This window comes from Suricata suricatta, chromosome 4 (genome assembly GCF_006229205.1).
Source record: "Suricata suricatta isolate VVHF042 chromosome 4, meerkat_22Aug2017_6uvM2_HiC, whole genome shotgun sequence".
Lineage (NCBI taxonomy): Eukaryota > Metazoa > Chordata > Mammalia > Carnivora > Herpestidae > Suricata > Suricata suricatta.
Window position 1 is genome coordinate 67,417,812 of NC_043703.1, and position 21,877 is coordinate 67,439,688.

Sequence of the window (21,877 nt, forward strand, 5' to 3'; positions counted from 1 at the left end):
GGGAGAGCGAGGAACACAAATCATGAGAGACTATTGAATACTGAAAATGAACCGAGGACTGAAGGGGGAGGGGGAAAAAGGGGTGATGGTCATGGAGGGGGGCACTTGTGGGGAGAGGCACTGGGTGTTATATGGAAACCAATTTGTCAATAAACTATTACAAATTAAAAAAAAAAAAAAGCAAAATAGCCTTGCTAGTATGGAGAAAGTTGGAGTAGTCTTGATAATAGATCAAAGCAGCCACAATTTTCTCTTAAGCCAAAACCTAATCCAGAGTCCTAACTCTGCGGTTCTGTGAAGGCTAAGAGAAGTAAGGAAGCTACACAAAAGTGTGAAGCTAATAGAGGTTGGTTCATGAAGTTTAACAAAAGAAGCTGTCTCCATAACATAAAAGTACAAGGTGAAGGAGAAGTGCTGGCATAGAAGCTCCAGCAAGATGTAGCTAAGATAATGAAAAGATAGCGGAGATAATTAATGAAGGTGGGTGGCTATACTAAATGACAGATTTCCAGTGTAGACAGCTTCTACTGGAATAAGTTACCTTCTAGGATTTTCATAGCTAGAGAAGAGAGGTCAGTGCCTTAGCTACAAAAGACAGGCTGACCCTTTCTTGTTAGGGGCTAACTCAGCTGATGACTGGGTTGAAGGCAATGCTGATTTACTCTTCTGAAAATCCTAGAGCCCTTAAGAATTATGCTAAATGCACTGTCTGAGCTCTATAAATGGAACAACAAAGCCAGGATGACAGGACATTTGTTTACAGCATGGTTTACTGAATATTAGAAGCCCACTGTTGAGATCTATGACTCAGAAAAAAGACTCCTTTCAAAGTATTACTGCTGACTGACTGTATATCTGATCACCCAAGAGCTGGTGGAGATGTAGAGCAAGATTAATGTTGTTTTCATGCCTGCTGCCACAACAGTCATCCTTCAGCCCATGAATCAAGGAGTAATTTTGGCGTTCAAGTCTTATTATTAAGAAACACATCTTGTGGGGCACCTGGGTAGCTCAGTTGGTTGAGCGCTGACTTCAGCTCAGGTCATGATCTTGTAGTTTGTGAGTCAGCCTCAATCATACTCTGTGCTGACAGCTCAGAACCTGTAGCCTGCTTCGGATTCTGTGTGTCCTTCTTTCTCTGCCCCTCCCCAGCTCGTACTCTGTCTCTCTCTCAAAAATAAACATTAAATAAATAAATAAATATTAAGAAAGAAAGAAATACATCTTGTAAGGCTATAGTTGCCATAGATAGTGATTCTTTGATCAAAATAAATTGAGAGTAAATTGAAAACCTCCTGGAAAGGATTCACCCTTCTAGATGCTTTTAAGAATATTCATGATTCATGGGATGGGGTCAAAATATCAATATAAAGAGGAGTTTAGAAGTTGATTCCAACCCTCCTGGATGACTTTAATGGGTTTAAGACTTCAGTGGAGAAGTCAACTGCAGAGGTAGTAGAAATAGCAAGAGAACTAGAATCAGAAGTGGAACCTGAAGATAAAACTGAATTGCTGCGATTTCATGATAAAACTTTAACAGCTGAGACCGTTAGGGAAGATGCTGCGAACATTGTTGAAATGACAACAAAAGATTTAGAATATTCCATAAACCTAGTTGGTAAAGCAGTGGCAGGTTTTGAGAGGATTAAATCTGATTTTCAGAGACGTTCTATTGTGAGTAAAATGCTATCAAACAGCATCACATTAGAGAAATTTTTTACAAAAGGAAGAGTCCATACATGGGGCAAAATTGTCCAATTTTAGTGAATTGCCACAGCCACCCAGCCTTCAGCCACCACCATACTGATCAGTTAGCAGACATCAAGATTGAGACAAGACCCGGGTGTCATGCTAGGTGAAATAAGTCAGGCAGAGAAGGACAGATACCATATGTTTTCACTCATAAGTGGAACAGGAGAAACTTAACAGAGGACCATGGGGGAGGGGAGAAGGGAAGAAGAGTTGGGGAGAGGAATGGAGGCAAACCATGAGAGACTCTTGAATACTGAGAACAGACTGAGGGCTGATGGGGGTTGAGGAGAGGGGAGGGGGATGATGGGCGTGGAGGAGCGTACTTGTGGGGATGAGCACTGGGTGTTATAGGGAAACTAACTTGACAATAAACTATAAAAGAAAAAAAGAAGATTGAGGCAAGACCCTCCACCAGTAAAAAGATTGACTCACAGAAAGCTCAGATGATGGTTAGCTATTTTTATCAATAAGATATTTTTGAATTAAGATATATAGTTTTTTAGTAATAACTTTTATATGCACTGGGAAACCAAAAAACTAATTTGACTCCCTTTTTTGTGATGTTCACTTTACTGTGGTATAGAACTGATCCTGCAATATCTCTGAGGTATGCCTATTTACAAGTTTATTATAAGCTGAGGAAAGGAGAGGTTTGTCTTAATAGTTCGAATCCTTCCTTTCCTTTGTATTAGGGGGTATGTATTCTTGAATCATCCCGTGACAATATTCTTCTATTTTCCTTTTACTTTTTTTTAATGTTTATTTATTTTTGAGAGACAATGAAACAGAACTTGAGCAGGGGCAGGGCAGAGAAAGAAGAGACACAGAATCTGATGCAGGTTCCAGGCTCTGAGCTGTCAGCACAGAGCCCAACATGGGGCTCTAACTCATGAACTGAGAGATCATGACCTGAGTTGAACGAAGTAGGCCACTTAACCGACTGAACCACTCAGGTGCCCCAACACTCTTCTATTTTCAAACCCTTCCACCACTTTCCACTCCCTTCCCCTCTCAAAAAATTATAAAATTATATCCAGTTGCCTAATGGCCGAGAGGATTGAGAGAAACAACAAGATACTTAAATTATTGTTGACTGCAAATTACACTCTTCACTGTTTTTTACCTTTTCTCAGCCCACCCCCAGTTTCATTCATGAGTCACTGGTTTTGGGAATTCTCTGACAATCTGAACACTAGTGAATCTCACTGTGCCTAGAAATTTAAGGTGGTATCATATTGTGAGAACAAAGTTTGATTATCATTGACTTATTTGAAGAGTGTGTATTTTATTTAGTGTTTAGTAATTGACTTCATTTAGTAATTTAATCTCTTAGCGGATTTAAAGTTTGATTATACTTTGGAGGATTACAAGTTATTTCACACCCTTAAGCCTCAATCTATTTCTGACTTCCACTTTTAGGTCATATGTGTTTGTGCCTTGTGGAAGTGAGTTTATCAAAGCTATATTTGGTCAAATAAAGTTTTCCCCAGATGAATTGTTTGTTTGGGCTTATTTGCCTTTTCGGTTACTTATTGCACTAAATTCAGACAATTTTAAAAACCAAATACAAGTTCACTAAAGTTAAAACATGGATAATAGTTAACATAAATTGAAGATTGGTTGAAGAACATTTTTTTAAAGTGGCAATACAAATGCCACCCTACAAATGTTTCTGGTTGTATTTGTATAGATTTAAGTGTGAAGTGATATTTGAAATCTGAAATCTGCTTCTGTGCTATTATGTTTGCAATATATTTACAGGTACGTATCAGAGATTCATTCCTGTGTGGCTTATTTTTGATGGTTATAAATTTTATAAATGGCACCTTTTGATTTCTTTTATTAACAGAATTCTGCTTGGTCAGAGTCGTGATGGCATTGTGTTCAGCACTGATGACTATTTTCACCATCAAGATGGGTACAGGTATAATGTTAATCAACTTGGTGATGCCCATGACTGGAACCAGAACAGAGGTTTGTTTTGGGCCAAGTCTCTGGGATGGAATATTTGACTGGGAGTCAGAAGACTGAGTTTTTATTCTCAAGTTGACTTTTACCAGCAGAATGACTTTGGCAAGCCATTTAAATAGATTTGAGACCCAGTTTTTTCATCTATTAGAAGTAATGATAGTTATACTTGGCCTTACTTGATCAAGGTTGTTATGAAATTAGAGAATTTAAAAAGATATATTTTGTAAACTGTAAATAGTGTACCAGAATAAGCTGGCAAAATAGAGATGTAGGTTATTTTGATAACCTTTACTTTATACCTCACGAATAAATTGGACATTAAGAGAGTTAATTTAGTAAGTTTTTTTTTAATGAAAGATTTGATCACTGTTTATGATTTGGGATAGAGCAGTGGGTGAGGAGAGCATTTTGTTATGGCATTTATGATCCAAATTCTAAATTTCTTTTGTTAGTTAGAGACATCTTCTTCTAAATATATATTCCACCACAGTCATTACTACTTAACCTTTAGAATTCTGTTTGTCCTTAGACATTTGTATAAATGTTTTCATCATGTAGATCTTAATGTTTTGAATTCTATCACCAACAAAACTTCCATAGCATTGCCTTTTGCCTCGGGCTTTTACATTTTATTGTAGGTTTTTAATTATGTTTCTTGTCTATTAACACTTAGGGATATGCACACTCTTGTCATTAACAGTGGCTCCTTGTGACTCTTTTTCTTACCTCATGGGGAAGAGATGGCAAAGGGATAGGGAGATCTAGTTTAGAAAAGTTCCATGTGATCTCAGCTCCTCATTTGATAATTCTAATCCTAAGAAATACTTAGAAAGTCAGTTAATTGTGGTATCTAGCTACATGGTATGTAAAGTTTGGTGGCACATAATATATCCATAGCATTCTTTAAAAAAAAAAACCCTTAGTTTCTTATTGCAAAAGCATTATTTGTAATTGTAGAACATTGGGAAATATAGATAAGCATAGATTGCTTATATTCCCATTACCCTCAGATGACCACTGTTGATATTTAGTAACTCTTCCCAAAACTCTCTATTTTGACCAAAACTTGCCATCTTGAGTTAACAGTTTTCATCTTCCCATGTCAATAAATGTTCACCTCTTTTCATAGACTGTATTCCGTGTTTCTTCTTAATGAAAGTTCTCTCTAGACGGAAAGCTTCCTTAGCTGTAATTTCAACAAAATGTTTTCCTCTAAATGTTCTTACATCTCTGGTCTAGAGAATACACATGGCCTGTGGTTATGTCTCTTAATTCCCTTTTAATAAATGTGGAGTCCTTTTTTTCTCATGGCACTGACTCAAAAGATTGCATAATTTTAGTTTTAAGTACAGGGATGTAGATTTCTTAATATGAATGTTTATATTTTATTTTGTATCTTTTAACCTAATAATTCTCTGGTTTTTGTTTTTTAAATTTCAGCAAAACAAGCTATCAATCAGGGGAGATCTCCAGTTATAATAGATAACACTAATACACAAGCTTGGGAAATGAAACCATATGTGGAAATGGTAAATATAAAATATGAGAGAATTTTAGTATTTTATTCCTGTCAGTTTTTTCATATTCTAAAATTTTGGTTGCTTTTGTATTTATTATATAAACATTTGTCCCTGTTTTCTAAAGAGGTGTGTTCATTTACTTAGTTTTTAAAAAACTGGGATTGGAACTTATTAAGTAAGATACATGTTCATCTTGTTAGTTTTGCCTGGACCTGAGGACAGTAATTTGAAATTGTCCAGTTAAGTTGTCTTAATATATTTATAAACCATATTATTTAAAAGTAAAATTTTCTTGGTAGAGCAAATTTAAAAGTATTGTCTAAATGAAACTCTTACTTATCTGCCTTCTTTTTTACTTTAAGAAGTATTCTCTGGGTTTTTGTTTTCTTCCTTTCCTTTGTGTAGGCCATAGGAAAAGGATACAGAGTAGAGTTTCATGAACCTGAAACTTGGTGGAAATTTGATCCTGAAGAATTAGAAAAGTAAGGCACTCAAATTGTTTTTGAATCCTTATCTTTGGGGGAAAAATTTTGAATATTTTTTTCTTTTCTTCTTTACACAATTTCTTCACTAGCTTTTGCTTGTCATATGTTTGCTGCTTGTGAATAGGACTGCTCACTTTCTGTTAAAAGAAGCATGACTTCAAGGCTTCCTGGTGCACCTTGCCTTAGTAGATTTTATTAAATTTTCCTTGTTAAGTGTGTTACTTTTTCTTATGTCAATTCCTACCACTGTTTCATAGTTTATTATATCTAGTGGAGATCCAGAATACTTTGAAGAAAAAATTAGAACTTTTCCTCTGGTTTTTAATGAGGTCACTTAACTGCAGTACCCTTCCCTTCAAACTCCTCTTCCCATATTAGCTCCCATCACCTTTTTACCTGGGGTTTTCAGCTTGCTCTCTCTTTTCATCTTTACTACTATAGATTCATATTCCCATAAGCAAGATCCTTGTAATCAGTGTGTTTTAGAATTCAGGTTTTAGTTATTTTTGTTTGTTTTTTCAAGAAAGGTGATATTGTGCATATATACAATCATCATACCCTTAGCAGAGTCTGGGGCAGCATCTCATAACCACACATCTTAATTTTTCTGTGGAAATCATGACTAGTCCTGTAACTAGATAAGAAAGATTCTCCATAATCTAATGTTCATTCTGAATGGATTGTGCTGCCAGATGAGTACAGGTTTGATTAGATTTTGCTGCCATGTGAGTCAGCAGAAGACCGAGTTTTCAGAGCATTGTGTCAATTTCAAAATTTTTGGTGAGGGATTGTGGATTTTTATTACTTTCAACCCTGGCCTTCCATTTGTGTTTACCTTGATCTCCTTCCCCTTATGTCACTGGTTTTCCTATGACTCTTTTTCTTTTTTTTTTTTTATTTCTCTCTCTACTTTTGGTAACAGCTTTGAAATATAGTTCACATATCTTATAATTTACACATTAAAAGTGTACAATTCATGGTTTTCAGTGCAGTGCACTCTTGACCGATGAAGGAGATAATGGTGCTGATCCCTGGTACAGTTGAAAATCCACAGATGATGGAATTTTGATTCTGTTTTTGATAATGACTTTTTATTCCTTCTCCCCAAAAAAACTACTTATAGCCTGCTCCCTTACATAACGTAACATGGTAACTGGTAACATAAACTGGTAACATAAACAGCTGATTAGCACCTGTTTTGTGTATTATATATTGTAGAGAAAAGTGTTTTTAGGAAAGTCATAAGAAAAGAAAGTACATTTTCAGTACCACACTGTTTTTACTGCAGAAAAGACATGTGTCAGTGGATCTGCACAGTTCAAACCTGTGTTGTTCAAGGGTCAACTGTATATTCACACAGTTGCGCAGCCATCACTTTCTTTTTTTAAAAAGTATTTTTTCCCCACCTCAGCTTGCCCTTTTCCAGCTTAAAGCTGTTATTCTCTGTATGATGTTCAACTAATGTCTTTTCCCTTTGCCATTTATTCATTTGATTACCCCTTTTCCCTTTCTGATTTGCATACTGTGGTCATATGTGAATAAAACTGATAGACTAAGTTAATATTTAGTATTGTTTGCTTGTTTCTCTGTGTGTATTTCACCTCAAGTAGAAGAGGCAGAAGTTTAAGAACTAAAGCTGTTTGAGTTATACAGAATAAATTAATTGATGAAATAGTTAGGCTTCATTAATATATGAGGGACTGTTGAAATTTATTAGAATTCTTAATGTAATTGACTTTATAAAATAAAGTCAGTTTAACTGATATCTAGTGTAGTTTGAAAGAGTTTTTTTTTTGGTAAATTGATTGAATTATCATTTTTGACATCTTGTGGGTTTAGTTATATCTTGCCATTTTAACCTCAGACCCTGTTCCCCCCGTTCTTTTTTTTTGTCTTCTAGTCCTTTTCACTTTCTCTTCTCTTGTTGAACACAAATATCAATAGTTTTAAAACATAAACATTTCTTTTGTGTCCCTTTTCTGGGAAAAATGAATTACCATTAGTAAATCTAGAACTATAACATTAAATATAAAATATGTTCTTATGTGTTTTGCCATATCCAAGTCAAATAAATTGTAAAAAGTTTTTTGAGGGTCAAGAATAATTTTTTAAACCACTTTTTGTTGTCATAATTAAACTCACAGAAAATTATGTAAAATATAACTATACAGCTTAACAGATTTCCATTAAGGCAAATATTCATTTAACCGTACCCACAGTATAAGAATATTATTAACACCTCAAAAGTTCTTTTGATTCCTTTTCCTAGTAACAGTTCTCTGGTAATTACTTCCTTTCCTTTAATGCATCTTTTTTTCTAAAACATCTTTTGCCTAACACCATAGTTTAATGCTTTTTTCAAACTTTCCATAAATGAAATACAGTATATATTCATTGTGTCTAACTTCTGTCACACTACATTTTGTTTTGTAAAATATGGCCAAGTTGTTATATCTCTGACAATAATTTGGTATTGATAATAAATTATAAAAATATAATAGGAAGTATCCTAAAATAACTTTAAAAAGTAATAAATATTTTATATTGATTTTTGTGAGTCCTAGAAGTCCATTCAATTCCTCTGAAATTCCTAAAACATTGTCTCATAATCTTTGATTTTGTTATCAGAAGGGAGGGAGATTAACTCCATGATTCAGTGAATTGGCAGTTCCATGTGAAGAAAATATCATTTAACATTTTGCTGTGATTTATGGTATCTTTAAACATTTTTAAAATATTGTTAACATTTTTGAGAGCCAGTATAAATTTTTTTCTGTCTCAAATGTGTGTGAATGAGGTGTATCTTTTACTGTTTATTTGCAAAACATAATATAGAATTTGTACTTTGTAACTCTAAAGAATTAAATCCTTTTCTTTTTTTGGTAGGAGGAATAAACATGGTGTATCTCGAAAGAAGATTGCTCAGATGTTGGATCGTTATGAATACGAAATGTCCATCTCTATTGTAATGAATTCAGTGGAACCGTCTCACAAAAGCACGCAAAGACCTCCTCCTTCACAGGGGAGACAGAGGTGGGGAGGATCTCTAGGCTCACCTAATTAAGTCTGTGTTACAAATAATTATTAAGTTGGCTATTCTCAGCTAACACATTTGTTGCTTGCCCTTGAAAAAAATTAGTGAGCCTATCTTGAAGTTTAAATAGTTTCAAATTAAAAAAGAGACTATGTTGCCCCACAAGGATGTTCCCAGCAAATTGTTTAAATCCTAAAGTGTAAATAAATATTATATAAAATGTTTTTTAAATGTTTTTATAGTTTTTTTTGTTGTAATTCCCTCGGTTATTATGAAAATACCTGAGTAGTGTGGGTAGGACCTAGAATGGTTTTTTCACAACTGAATTTTAAACTACTTTTACCTATTTTGTAGATAACAGTGAACAATTTTATAGCTCATGCCTAAATCTAACTTTTCATAAAATGTTAGTAATTTTCCTTAACTACTTTTCCTACCTTTAAATATGTAAGAAGTACTAACTTTTTATAGGCACCTTAGTTGGTTCCCTGTTCATTACACAGATAAAATTATGTTTCTGCAGATTTGTCTGTGTGACAAAAATTTTTATAAGCTTACTAGAGCATATTGCTTAAATTCTCCATCAAATGCCATACAACAGTAGGTATGTCAACCACCTGGGTGGTTTTCCCCACAATATACATATTCATAATATATCATATGCATATTCATCACTCTTCTCAAACCATTCCCTGGCCCCTTCCCACTCCCAGTTCTTGAGTGGATAAATAGGGACATCACTGTATATTTAGAAAAAGCTCTTCAGGTTATTCTGATAATAAATCACTTTTCTCTATTTAGCACTGTATAATTCTAAGATTAAAATTTTTTGGACAGATCCTTAGCATTAATTGTAAGATTTGTCTTGTAGGATATTTTATTTCTTCTGGTTTTAATTTTTCTGTAGACCAACTATATGTCTCACTGGAGAATTTTCTTTGTTAGATTGTGTTCTGTCACTTAAAATTTAAAAACTGAGAAGGAATTCATTTCAGAGATTTTGTAATTCTTCCTAATCTTTGATTTGCTCTTTTTTAGGAAGAAACCCTAGCTAATTACATGCTTTTTAAAAAATAATGTTTTGATCCTTCAGATGTTTTACATGGTAATACCATGGCTCATTAACTGACTCCTAAACCAGCCCCTCTTGAACCTAATAATCTGCCTTTATATGTTGTTTAAAATCATTTACTGTTCTTTTCAACTTTACTTTAAATGTTTTCGCACATCTATATATTACTTTTTAAGTAATACTAAGTGCAAGGCTCAAAACTAAATATAGCATTCTGTTTTACATTGCCTTTAGTGAGAAAAGAATATGATTTCTATTTATTTGTACTATTCAGTGCTATTTACATTTGAATATTACCTTGCTCTATTTTGTTTAACACATGTGTTTGTATGTATTTGTTCATCTTAACTAAATGTGATGCAGTAGGAATATGCTAACTCGTGATTTGTGTGTAAATGTATATATATCTATACATATACACATTTTCTTCATCCACTATTTTCATGTATTTTTTTTTAAGAGTAACACTTCTTGGTGTTTGGGCTTGCGTTTCCCATTATTTTATTATGTAAGTTGGCACATTTTGAAGATAGTACAGAAGAATTTAATTTGGGGGCAGATGAAACATCTGTTAGATATATATACTATGTTCCTTCTGTCTTTATAAAACTGTTGCGAGGAATTGTCTTTGAAAGATACATATTATAAGGAAATATGGTCATGTTAGTAAGTCTGAAATAAATTTTCAGAGTTTATAGTGGATCAATTTCATCTTTTAGTACTTCTGAGTACTTAAACAGTCATGTAGAGATCATTAATCATTGCTGATTTTTTAAATTATAAATCCATATTGAGGCAGGGGAATTAAATTCTGAAAGGCTGAAGGGGTTTTTTTTTTTTAAGGCAAAATTAATTTAATAGTTGCATGAAGCATAATAAGTCAATAGTTCCTCCATTAGCATTCTGGTTAATTTAAAAAATTTTTTGAACAATAACAGAATGAGGCATGAAAGATACCATAATCACTATTATAAGTCATTGCTTTGATGTTAAAAATCTATAAAAATCTGAAATGTACTAATTAAATATTTTCATCAAAATTTTTCTTCTATTCAGATATTCTTTTTTTAGAAAAATTCAGTTATATTCTTAATGGAATAGCCTTCATTTGCTGTACTCCAATCTGAGTCATAGGTCTCTTTCCCAAAGAATAAACGAGACATTAGTCCTCATAATTAAATAAGATAAAATACCTTTAGTTAATCAGAATGCAGCTTAACTTATTTTTTCATAGGCTTGGTGTAAAAATACCTTTCCATTTTAATAAGCAGATTTATAATTTTTTATGTCATGATCCTAACAAAAATACTTATGTGATAATTATGTTGAATGTCTGGTACTCCTTTTTAGATAGGGAATCTTTCAATATTCACTTTTTCAAAAGAAAATGTTAACTTTTTGCTATTTTATGTCTGTTTTAAAGTACGATTGTTTACAAAAGATTTGGTTACATTTTGTTGGTGGAGCAATAAGGTGGATTAACTATTTGAAGCTTGCTAGTTTCTTATTAATATAGATCATGGAATTTTCTAGTTTTATGTATAAGTAAGTTTTGAAAGAATTCATGATTTCAAAGGACATGAGATATTATTTTGACCATATTTGCGTCTTTGTTATTTGCAGAAATATCTGATTTTCTGAGTCTAGTTTTTTAAGTATTTATAAAGAAAATTGCTGGTGTTCTCTTCAGAAAATATGGAAGAAATGTTGTTAATACATTAGTGCCTTGACCGGATAGTTTTGCTGTCTTTGTTGAAGTTTTATGTAGTATTCTAACATGAATACATTAACTGAGAATTCGTTTTTAGGGCTGAAGGGGTGTGTGTGTGTGTGTGTGTGTGTGTGTGTGTGTGTGTGTGTGTGTGTTTTAACATTTGCAGCCCATATAAATAGAGTAACACCTTAATCTAAAATCATGACAAAGTTTTGTTTACTTTTGTTACTTTTGTTACAATGACCAGTCAGAATAAGTATTTGGTGGTAGCAGAAAAAAGGTTGAGTTAGTGGATTTTGAAGTTCAATTTTATAGGTCACAATATATAAATAAATTTTTTTTCACTAAAATTGTTAGCTGTAGTTCTTGTGAATTTACAGAGAAAGGTTGGATTATATTAAGGGATCAATGAATATCTTCGGTGATGGCTTTCTCTCTCTTTACTAATTAAAATTGGCATACCAATTATTTTATTTTTAAAATTAAGGTTACTCTTAAAATAATTGGTCTCCCTATATGTATATCAGATTTTTCCTTAAAATATTCTTAAGATGAATAACTATTAAGTTTGTTGAAATAGGTCTTCAAGGAAGAGTAACTAGTGATTTTCTCCTCTTTTTGATTCCTTTTTTTACATTGCAAAGCAACATATAAATTAATTCAGTTCAGTTGCTTCAAACTGCTAAGTGTCTTAAGTCTAAAATAATTTCATTTTCTGCATGGTTTGTAAATTGCAGAGCAAGGCTTGAGAAGTTTATAATTATGATTTTTGCAAAAACTTGTAATGACATGGCTGTCATTTAACCTCAGTATCTTTATTTGGGCTCTAGGAAAGGGCATAATTTTTGTAATAGAATATACATTAGTAAGCTTAATTTTTAATATATCTCCTGTGGAAATTCTTAATATATTGTCACTATCAAATTATGTACATAGAAACAAAGCACAAATAACTTTTTGAAAAGAGGGCCTCAAGTTGGGAGGGATTGTGTTTGTTGGAAAGTTTTCACTTCTTGATACATTTAATAGTACTTTATTTTAGTCATTTAGATTAGAAATAATCTTTTTCTCCTTTTTCCTAACAAATTTTGTTTCCTGAATGATAACCCTGTTATATTCCAGGTGTGATGATTGCAGTAATCACATAATATACTTCCCAGTAAGTCTTAAGTATGAATTAAATACATTATTTAGTATGGACACAGTTACAGTTTGACTCCTCGCCTTAGAACTAGACCCAGTCACATTAGCAAGCATTGTACCTCCTTTGGTGAGTAATCGAAGGCTCTATCTGGGCGTGTTGTCCAGTTATAAATATTTCAGTGTTTTTTTTAATTGAGCTTTTTATAAATTAGTGGGAAGATTGAGAGTTTTTTTTTTTAATTTTTTAATGTCTTATTTATTTTTGATACAGAGAGAGACAGAACATGAGAGGGGGAGGGGCAGAGAGAGAAGGAGACAGAACAGGAAGCAGGCTTCAGACTCTGAGCTAGCTGTCAGCACAGAGCCTGATGCAGGGCTCGAACCCACGAACCGTGAGATCTGACCTGAGCCGAGGCCGGAGGCTTAACCGACTGAGTCACCCAGGTGCCCCGAGAGATTTTTTTTAAGATGACCCAGGGGTGTTTTGCCTCTCAACTCTGTTAGTAACTAAAGGAAAAAAAGTAAGAATAATCTGTTCACTCACGGTTAAAATTGTGTACGAGTTCAGTAGAGTCCATTGAAATACAAAGTTTTACCCCCCGGCTGGTTCACCTACAACTGTTAATTACAGTTGTACAACTTCATATTGTCTCTTCAATTGCAATTCTGAACTCTTCAGTTTCTTAATATAACAAAATGAAATTTGATTTTGGAATGGATTGTGGGTTATTCCTCTGCCTTTATTCTTTATTCTTTTTCTCTTTTTTTTTTGTCTTTCTTAATAGTATTAGAAATCATGTTTCTTCTTTATTTCATAGTCTTTTCCCATACATATTTTCTGTCCATTTTCTGCTCAGCTATCCTTGTGTAACTTCATAATATTTTTAATGAAGATGCTGGGGATGGTAAGTGACTGACAAAAATGGAGGTAACTTTTTCCCTCCTATGTTTTACTTAACTCATTGCTCCTTAGGAAACTTCCTTAGCCATGTTATACTTATAGACCAACAGCTTTGCAGTTGGTTTCCTGACCCTGCTGTTTGGTTAGAACTTAAGATATGAAAATCCTTGGAAAGATTTTTAAAAGTCTAACAATGGTTTCTCATGGTTAAGAATCCCATGAATATGGCATAGTATTTGGATGTTTGAATCTGAGAAAAAGTATTTTATAATACTTAAGCATCATGATGATAGACTTGTTGATAAGTAGTAGTTGGGAATTCAGTGTTGTAGAATTCACTATTACCTCATGATTCTGCAGTCCAGCGTTATTAAAGAACTGAGTGACTTTGAAGGAAAGTTGATAGGGTATTTTGAATTTAATCTCTACAAGTGGATCTTCATATTGGGGAGTGCTGCCACAATAAACAGTAGGACTTTAATAGCAACAAGCCTTAATATAATAATGTTCGTTTAAGCAGCTGCCATTTATTTAATGCCTGTCAATGCCAGGCTGTACTGTAAATGTGATTGTTAACAGTCTCCCAAATTTTCACAAAAACTTAGAGGTTATGCAACTTAGCCAAAATAATTGCTCTAGGGAGAGCTGTAACTGGGATGGAAATCTAGGTCAGGCATATCCCTTACTGTATCCCATTTTATCTTTTAAACAAAGCCTTCTTTTTAAAAATTATAATAAAGTTAGGGTTTTTTTTTAAGGTAGGAAAGAAATTCCGGTGAAGAGTTGAGTACATCTTTAATGATACTTTTGAATTTGTAGGATTGAAGGTATGTTGATTTATCAACAAAAGTGAGTGAAGAAACCTGTAAGCGGCCATTTATTTAGAGTGCTATTTTTAAAAGTCAAGATTGCAAGTAAGATACCATTTAATATTTAATGTTTTCTATAAGATATTCATTGATATAATTGATAATCATGTTTCAGCAACATTTTTGCAATTGAATTTTTACATATGCTGTTGTGCTTTAATGTTTAAAATTTATCTTAATTTCTGATATCAATTAGCTTTTATAGTGTGTAGTATTCAATAAATGGATTGTTAAATTACATAAGCTGTTTGTTTTGCTGATTAATTTTGAGGCAATATTTCCCAGAATAGGTCAACACTATGTGTAAGTGGTCTTAATTTATTTTTCTTTAAATGTTCACTTATTACTTGTGTGCTATAGTAGTAGATGTTATGAAAATTACATAAGTTTTTTGAATTTCTGAAAAATTAAGCATTTCTTTCTTTTGAAGTAGCAACTTCTTCTGTGCTGTTTAATATTCCAAAATTAAAGAACAATAAAAGAGGCAGTTACTTAAGTTTACTATGTAACTAATATATTGAGTCAATAGATTCTACAAGGAAAAGCTTTAAATATAGAATGAAGACTTATAACTGTTGAGTGAGGTTTTGCCTTATTTTGTTTTAGTTAACTTAAAAATAGGACTGGATCTTGTTTGGTTTCTGTTAATCCTTAGAGTAGGTTGTGATTTATTTTTTCTAAATATGAAACCAGAGGTAGAACTTTTGTTAGAGTAAGAAAGACTTTATGAAAAAAGAAAGAGCATTGGTTTTGTTAATAGATTAAAATAGTTTTCAGTTCAGGATCTAGAAAGCAGTATATTGTGGAATTGAGGTTATTGGCTTCTGGTACAATGTAACACTAGCAAAGATGTAGTTAAAACATTTCAATTCAAATGTAAGTAAATTGAAGTATGTACAGGAAATGTGATAGGAGGCCTGGACTAGTCATTTTGACTTAATTAAATATTAATGAGAAAAAACAGTTTTTAAAAAAACTTCTAGGGAATGATAGAGAAATTGATAAGGCTAGAAGGCTAGGATAGTATTCAAAAGTGGTATTTCTCCCTCCTTGTCTTCCCTTTGCTTTTTAAAAACCAGTAGAGCCCAAGCTATGAAGAAAGATGATCTTGTACCCTATGTGCCATGAAAGAGGGTCTTCCTTGTCATCTTTGGTCACTACTGAATCTTTGGATCTTTGTTCTTTAAAAAGAGTCGATAAAATATTTGTTGAGTATTCTTCCTAAAACAACCTTTTGATATTAAGGGCACATTGATCTAAGTAGAGTAATTTATAGGGTAATTTGTAGTTTAGGAAACATGGAGGTGGCGTGTGAATTAGGTGGGTTTGATGCTTGCTGGGGGCAGACTGTGCAGACCAGCAGCGAGGAGCGCTCATCCACTTACCTTGGTGCGTCTGGTACCGTGAGAGCCTTTTGTTTCAGATTTTGTACCAGTAGTCTTTAGATTTGTGATTTATGATCAAAAAATTAAATCCTAGAATACAGATAAATAAGGCAACCTTGAGGCTTTTGACTATCCATTTCTTTTGGGGTCATTTAGAGGTTATTTTCTTGCTTTTTGCTTTAACACTTTGCAGAATTCTCAGACAATCTGAGAAAAATACTTCAGGTATTTATCCTAAAGTCATTTTTCAGAGCCCTTCTTCTGAAGCACTGTGATCATAAGTCTAACTTAAAAGAAAAATCAGAGCCACCTGAGTTGGCTCAGTCAGTTAAGCCTCTGACTTTGGATTTTGGCTCAGGTCATGTGATCTCATAGTTTGTGAGTTCGAGCCCCATGTCAGGCTCTGTGCTGACAGTGTGGAGCCTGCTTGGGATTCTGTCTCTGCCTGACCCCTGCATGTTATTTCTCTTTCTCAAAATAAATAAATAAATAAATATTTTTAAAAGATCAAATGCTTGATCTCTTCAGTTTGACCACATTTATCTTTATTCAGCATAAAGAGTAGCTGGTACTGATACACATCTTCATATAATTATTTTTTATTTGAAAACTAATACATATCGAGTTGTTTTTGCCTTCTTCAGTCTAAGTAATCTCAATTTAACTTTTCGTTTTGGGGGTGCCTGAGTGGTTCAGTTGGTTAAGTGTCCAACTTCAGCTCAAGTCATGATCTCATAGTTCGTGAGTTCGACACTTGATCTTAGCCAAAAGGCTGAGAAGCAATGATAGTTCGTGAGTTCGAGCCCCACATCAGTCTTGCTTCAGATCCTCTGTCGTCCCCCTCACTCTGCCCTTCCCCCCCCCCAAAATAAACAAACATAAAAAAACCTTTTTTTTTTTTTTTTTTAGTTGTCCTAGTTAGAACACTTCGGAATATTTACAGCATGATTTTGGTGGAAAGAACACATTATTGCAAGAGTCAGGCAGTCTGAGTCTGCTTGCATTCTCCTCTTTTTCAGTGGAGAGGATAGCCCTCCTCCAATCTAAGGTAAATAAGTACCCCTCTATTCTGAATTGCATCTCTTACTACTTTAAGGAATCTGTATATGTTGACAATTATTCCTTCTCTCTGTAACTTCAATCTTGCTTTCTTTAATTAACATCAGGCATGATCAAGTCTCATCTCTTAAAGCCCTTCTTTCTTTACACCATTCCTTTATAGCCACACTCCTCTAAAGAACTGTGTACACCTATTGTCATGTTCCCGTCAATCATTTTTGTTTGTTGTTTGTTTATTCTGAGAGAGAGAGAGATTGCATGTGAGCAAGGCAGGGGCAGAGAGAGAACCCCAAAATCGCTCCATGCTATCAGTATCAGCGCAGGACCAGAGGAGGTGCTCAGTCTCATGAATTGAATCACTGAACCGTGAAACCCTGACTGGAGTTGAAATCAAGAGTCAGATGCTTTACCCACTGAGCCACCCAGGTACCCTCCCGTCAACTATTTTTGATCCTATTCAACCCACTCTGTTTTAGCTTCTTCCCCTATCATTCTAAATAGATTTTAAGGTTTCCAGAATGTTCTTCTGTGTTGATGAGCCTTTTTCAGTCCTCATACGATGACTCAGCAAGCATTTGACTCTTGATCACTTTTTTCCTTAAAATATTTTTTCCTGATGAGGCTTTTGTTCCTATCTCTATGTGTACTTCTGGGTCTCATTTGCTGCCTTTCTTGGTTTTTATTTTTCCAAATTCTTTAAGTTTTAGTTCTAGACCACCTTCTGTTCTTACTCTTTGCTTTCTTCAGGAGATTTCATCATTTCTTACTTGGACATAGTAGTCTCACTTTTTTCTTTGTTGCCCTATAGTTTTATCAACAGTGCAACTAGTCTATAATTCAAAACAAAAATTAATATAACTAAATCACTCCCTATTTAAGCTCTACATTTTCCATGACCGTGACTTGCACAACTCTCCCCTTCCCGTATTATATTCCATCTATACTGGTCTTTCTGTTTCTCAGACGTGCTAAGCTTGATTGTGCTTTTAAGCACTAGCTCTTTTCCTAGAATGCTATTCCTTTTCTCTGCCTAGCATCTTCTCAACATTCAGGTTTCAACTCAATGTCACCTTTGCAAAGAGGCCTTCCCTGACTATTCCAATCTAATGTAAAATAGCACCATATCTGTCACTCTAAATATATTGTCCCATTTTGTCTTCATCATGGTATTTACTGGTAGTTGAAGTTATCTTATTTGGTACTGATTTGTTGAGGGTCTTCCTGAACAAGAATGTGAGTCCCATGAGAACTGGTTTATTTTGTCTACTGCTATATCCACAGAATCTAAACCAGTGCCTGTAATACTACAGGAGCTCATTAAATATTGGCTGAAGGATGGTGTACCCAGTGCTGCTGTTATTAACAATATTGGTCCCCAATTGTATTTTATACATGTCCTTTGAGCTTCAGCCTGTTTACTTAACTGCCTACCTGATATTTCTACTTAAAAGCCTGAAAGATTGAACAGTTATCTTTTCTCTCATCTCTGGATTTCTAGGATTTCCTTGCATAATGAATGAATCTACCATCCATTTCTGCAAGCCAGAAACTTGGGAGTCTTCTTTAATGCCTCCTCTCCCTCTTCATATTCAGTTCATCAACCAGGGTCTGTGGATTTTGCCACTTCAGTATTTTTTGTTCCATCTCTTCATTTTTGATGGCCATCTTTCTAGTTTGAATTATCATCTAGTTTATCTCTTACTGAGACTGGGGTCCCTACATCAATACTTGCTCTGTTTTACCCTCTCTTTGTACGGTGTAACCGGACTGAAGTATAACAGACCTAGAGAAAAGTACTTAAATTATGAGCATATAGCTCAGATTTTCACAATGGGAACATATCATGTAACCAGAATTCTGCTCAAGAAATAGAACATTACAAGTACCCACCTTGCCAGAGTGATCTTTGTAAAAAGAAAATATAATCACATGTAAAACTTTTCAGATACTTTCCATTGCTGTTAGTCTAAAGACCCTGGGTGATGTGACCCCTACCTTCCTATCCAACCTCATGTTTTATTACTCTTCTTACTTTCTGTATTCCAGCCCTACTGACCACCTCTCAGTTCCTTGACTTTGCTGTTCAATTTCCCTTCCTGGAAAGTTCTGTGTGCACACCCCCCTTCCATATTCATCCTTCAGATTTGAGCTCTTCAAGGAAGCCATTTTGGATATAGCAGGCTTGGTGAGGTCCAAAATGCATGTTATATGTTCTCATGTACTTTTTCTTTATTAATTTCTGTATCATTGTCTTCACTCATTTTTAAGTCAGAGATTTTGAGTCAGACATTGTATCTGTTTTGCTTACCATTACATGGTCATCCGCTAGCACAGTGGCTAGGAAAGAGTGATATTCAGTATTCATACAAAAAGTGAATATGAGTAGTCTTCAGCCCATTGTGGGAAGAACTGTGTCCTCAAAATTCATGTGTTGAAGTCCTTATCCCCAGTGCCTAGAATGTGACTCTTTTTGGATACAGGTCCTTTGAAGATAATTAAGATAAGATGAGATTATATGGTTGAACCCAAATCAAATAAGACTGGTATACTTACAAGAAGAAATTAGGATAAACACACACAAAGGGAAGACCTTGTGAAGATACAGTCAACCTTAAAATGCAACAAGAAAGACTTTTGAAGAAAACAATCCTGCTGACACCTTGATCTTGGAATTCTCACCTCCAGAATTGTGAGAAAATTAATTTTTGCTGTTTTAAGCCACCTAATCTGTGGTACTTTGTAGATTTGGCAAACTAACAAAAGATTTTCATACTGAAAAGTGGCATGGTGCTTTAACAAATACCTAGAAATATTGGAATGGCTTTGGAACTGGGTATGGTAGAGGTTCAAAGAATTTTGAAGTGCATTTTAGAAAAAGTCACAGTTGCCTTGGGAGATGGTGGATAGAAATGTGGACGTTAAAGGTGATGCTGGTAAGGGCTATGAAAAGAGTTATTGAGATGGCATCTGTGGTCTTGGAGAGATATACATATATGCTCATGAACAGAATGTTGGTAGAAACGTGAGAGATGTTTTGGTGAAGCCTCAGATGGAAATGTTATTGGAGCATGGACAAAAGGCGATCTTGTTAGAATGTGGCAAAGAACTAGCTAGATTGTATTCCAGAGTTTTGTGCAAAATAGAACTTGTATAAAGAACTTGAATATTTAGCTGAGAGTTCTAAGCAAAATGTAAAGAGCCTGGTTTCTCCTTATAGTAAAATGCAAGAGAGAGAAATTGAGGAAGGAATTGTTAAGCAAAAAGGAACCAAACTTGAAGATGTGAAGAGATCTCAACCTATGCTTAGTGTGAAAACTTGGAAAGTATGTGTTCTGGAGACAACATCAAGGTTATTGCTAAACAGCCATTTGCTAAAGAGATTACAGGCGTGACGTATGGATGCTTTAAGTGGTCAGATGGAGTTATGCTAGCAGAAACTCTGACAGCTTGGACCAAAAGGGATGAAACAGAATGAAATGAAGGGAGGTACCCAGACTTCTGGGTTTCCATAAGACAAGTCAGTAGAACCAGCTGGCTGTGATCCTGTGTTGTCCTTCAGGAACACAGAAGACTATCCCTAAGGGTGGTTCAGAGGCTGGTAGGGCTGACACTGCCACCATGGGATCAGAGCCTACCCCTGAGGACTTAGGGCTCCCACACTGGTGGGCCTGGAAGGCAGGGCTTCCACCCCAGGGGGCCCAGGGGACATTGCATGGAACCAAAGAAAGATTTTTCTGTAGCCTTAAAATCAAATGGAATTTGCCTTGTTTTTGAACTTGTTTGGGGCCCATTACCCCTTTCTTTCTGATTTTTCCCTTTGGCAATGAGAATGTGTATCCTATGCCTGTACCACTATTGTATTTCAAAAACAGATTACTTACTTGGATTCCCAGTTCACAATTGGAGAGGGATTTTACCTCAGAAGAATCATAACTCAGATCTACCCAAACCTGATGTAAATAATATTTAGATGACATATTGGACTTAACGTTGTTGCTGGAATGAGTTTAGTCTTTGGGAGCTGCTGGGATGATGTGAATGTATTTTGTGTATGAAAAGGACATGAATTATGGGAGAAAGTAGAGTGTTATTGGCTGAATTATGTTCTCTCAAAATTATATGCTGAACTGATACCCAGTACCTCAGAATGTATTTGGAGATAGGGCCTTTAAAGAGGTACTTAAGATAAAATAGGGTCATATGGGTGAGCCCTAATTTAATATGACCGGTATCCTTATAAAAAGAGGCTATTAGGACACAGACACACACAAAGGAAGACCATATGAAGACACTGGAGGAAGACAGCCATCTGCCAGCCAAGGAGAGAGGCCTTAGAAGAAAACAACCCTGCTGACACTTCATTCTCAGACTCAAAACCTCCAGAATTCTGAGAAAATAAATTTCTGTTGATTAAGCCACCCAGTCTGTGGTACTTTGTCATAGCCTTGCCAAACTAATACACAGCTATTACGCTAGCTAGTTGAGAGGCATTTGTGAGGCATTTCCTTGTCTCTTTGTGGTCCTTCATGTGTAAAATAAGTATATTTGGCTGGATCAGTGGTTCTTAATTTTTAATTCAAAGTCTTCTGAAAATGGCAGGTGTTTCATTAAGAAGTATACAGTGGGTTGCCTCACGCCGGAGGTGTTCACAGTATAATTGAGTTCTTCGTTTCAGACTGTTCCTTCAAGGCACCTTAGGGACTGTTGTGAAGGATGGAAACCTCCGCTTGTAGTAGAGCACAGAATCCCAGATTGCGTAATTAGAAGGTAAGCTGCAGTTCTGACTGCAGCTGGGTAAGCCACCTAGCTTTCTGAAGCTTCTCCTCGTAGTTAAATAAGTGCAATACCTCTCCAATCTATAACATAGGGTTATTGGATGGGTTAAATGAGATGACTATTAGAATTTTAACTGAAATAACTCTTGTGTTAGGCTTGAAATTCCAGGATTTTGTGTTGCCTTTTGATAACTTCT

At 34.7% G+C, this 21,877-nt stretch overlaps 1 protein-coding gene across 2 annotated transcripts in view; it reads left to right on the forward strand.

Annotated features, from left to right (window-relative positions):
* Window positions 1-21,877, forward strand: part of N4BP2L2 (NEDD4 binding protein 2 like 2) — a 64,610-nt gene that overhangs the window by 10,459 nt on the left and 32,274 nt on the right. The window contains exons 3-6 of one of the 2 annotated variants that reach the window (XM_029936874.1): window positions 3,602-3,726; window positions 5,164-5,252; window positions 5,649-5,725; window positions 8,615-8,761. In XM_029936874.1, coding sequence (XP_029792734.1) covers window positions 3,602-3,726; window positions 5,164-5,252; window positions 5,649-5,725; window positions 8,615-8,761 — 438 coding nt within the window. Of the gene's footprint in view, window positions 1-3,601; window positions 3,727-5,163; window positions 5,253-5,648; window positions 5,726-8,614; window positions 8,762-21,877 lie in introns of those variants that run through there. The other variant, XM_029936875.1, reaches the window with a different exon arrangement.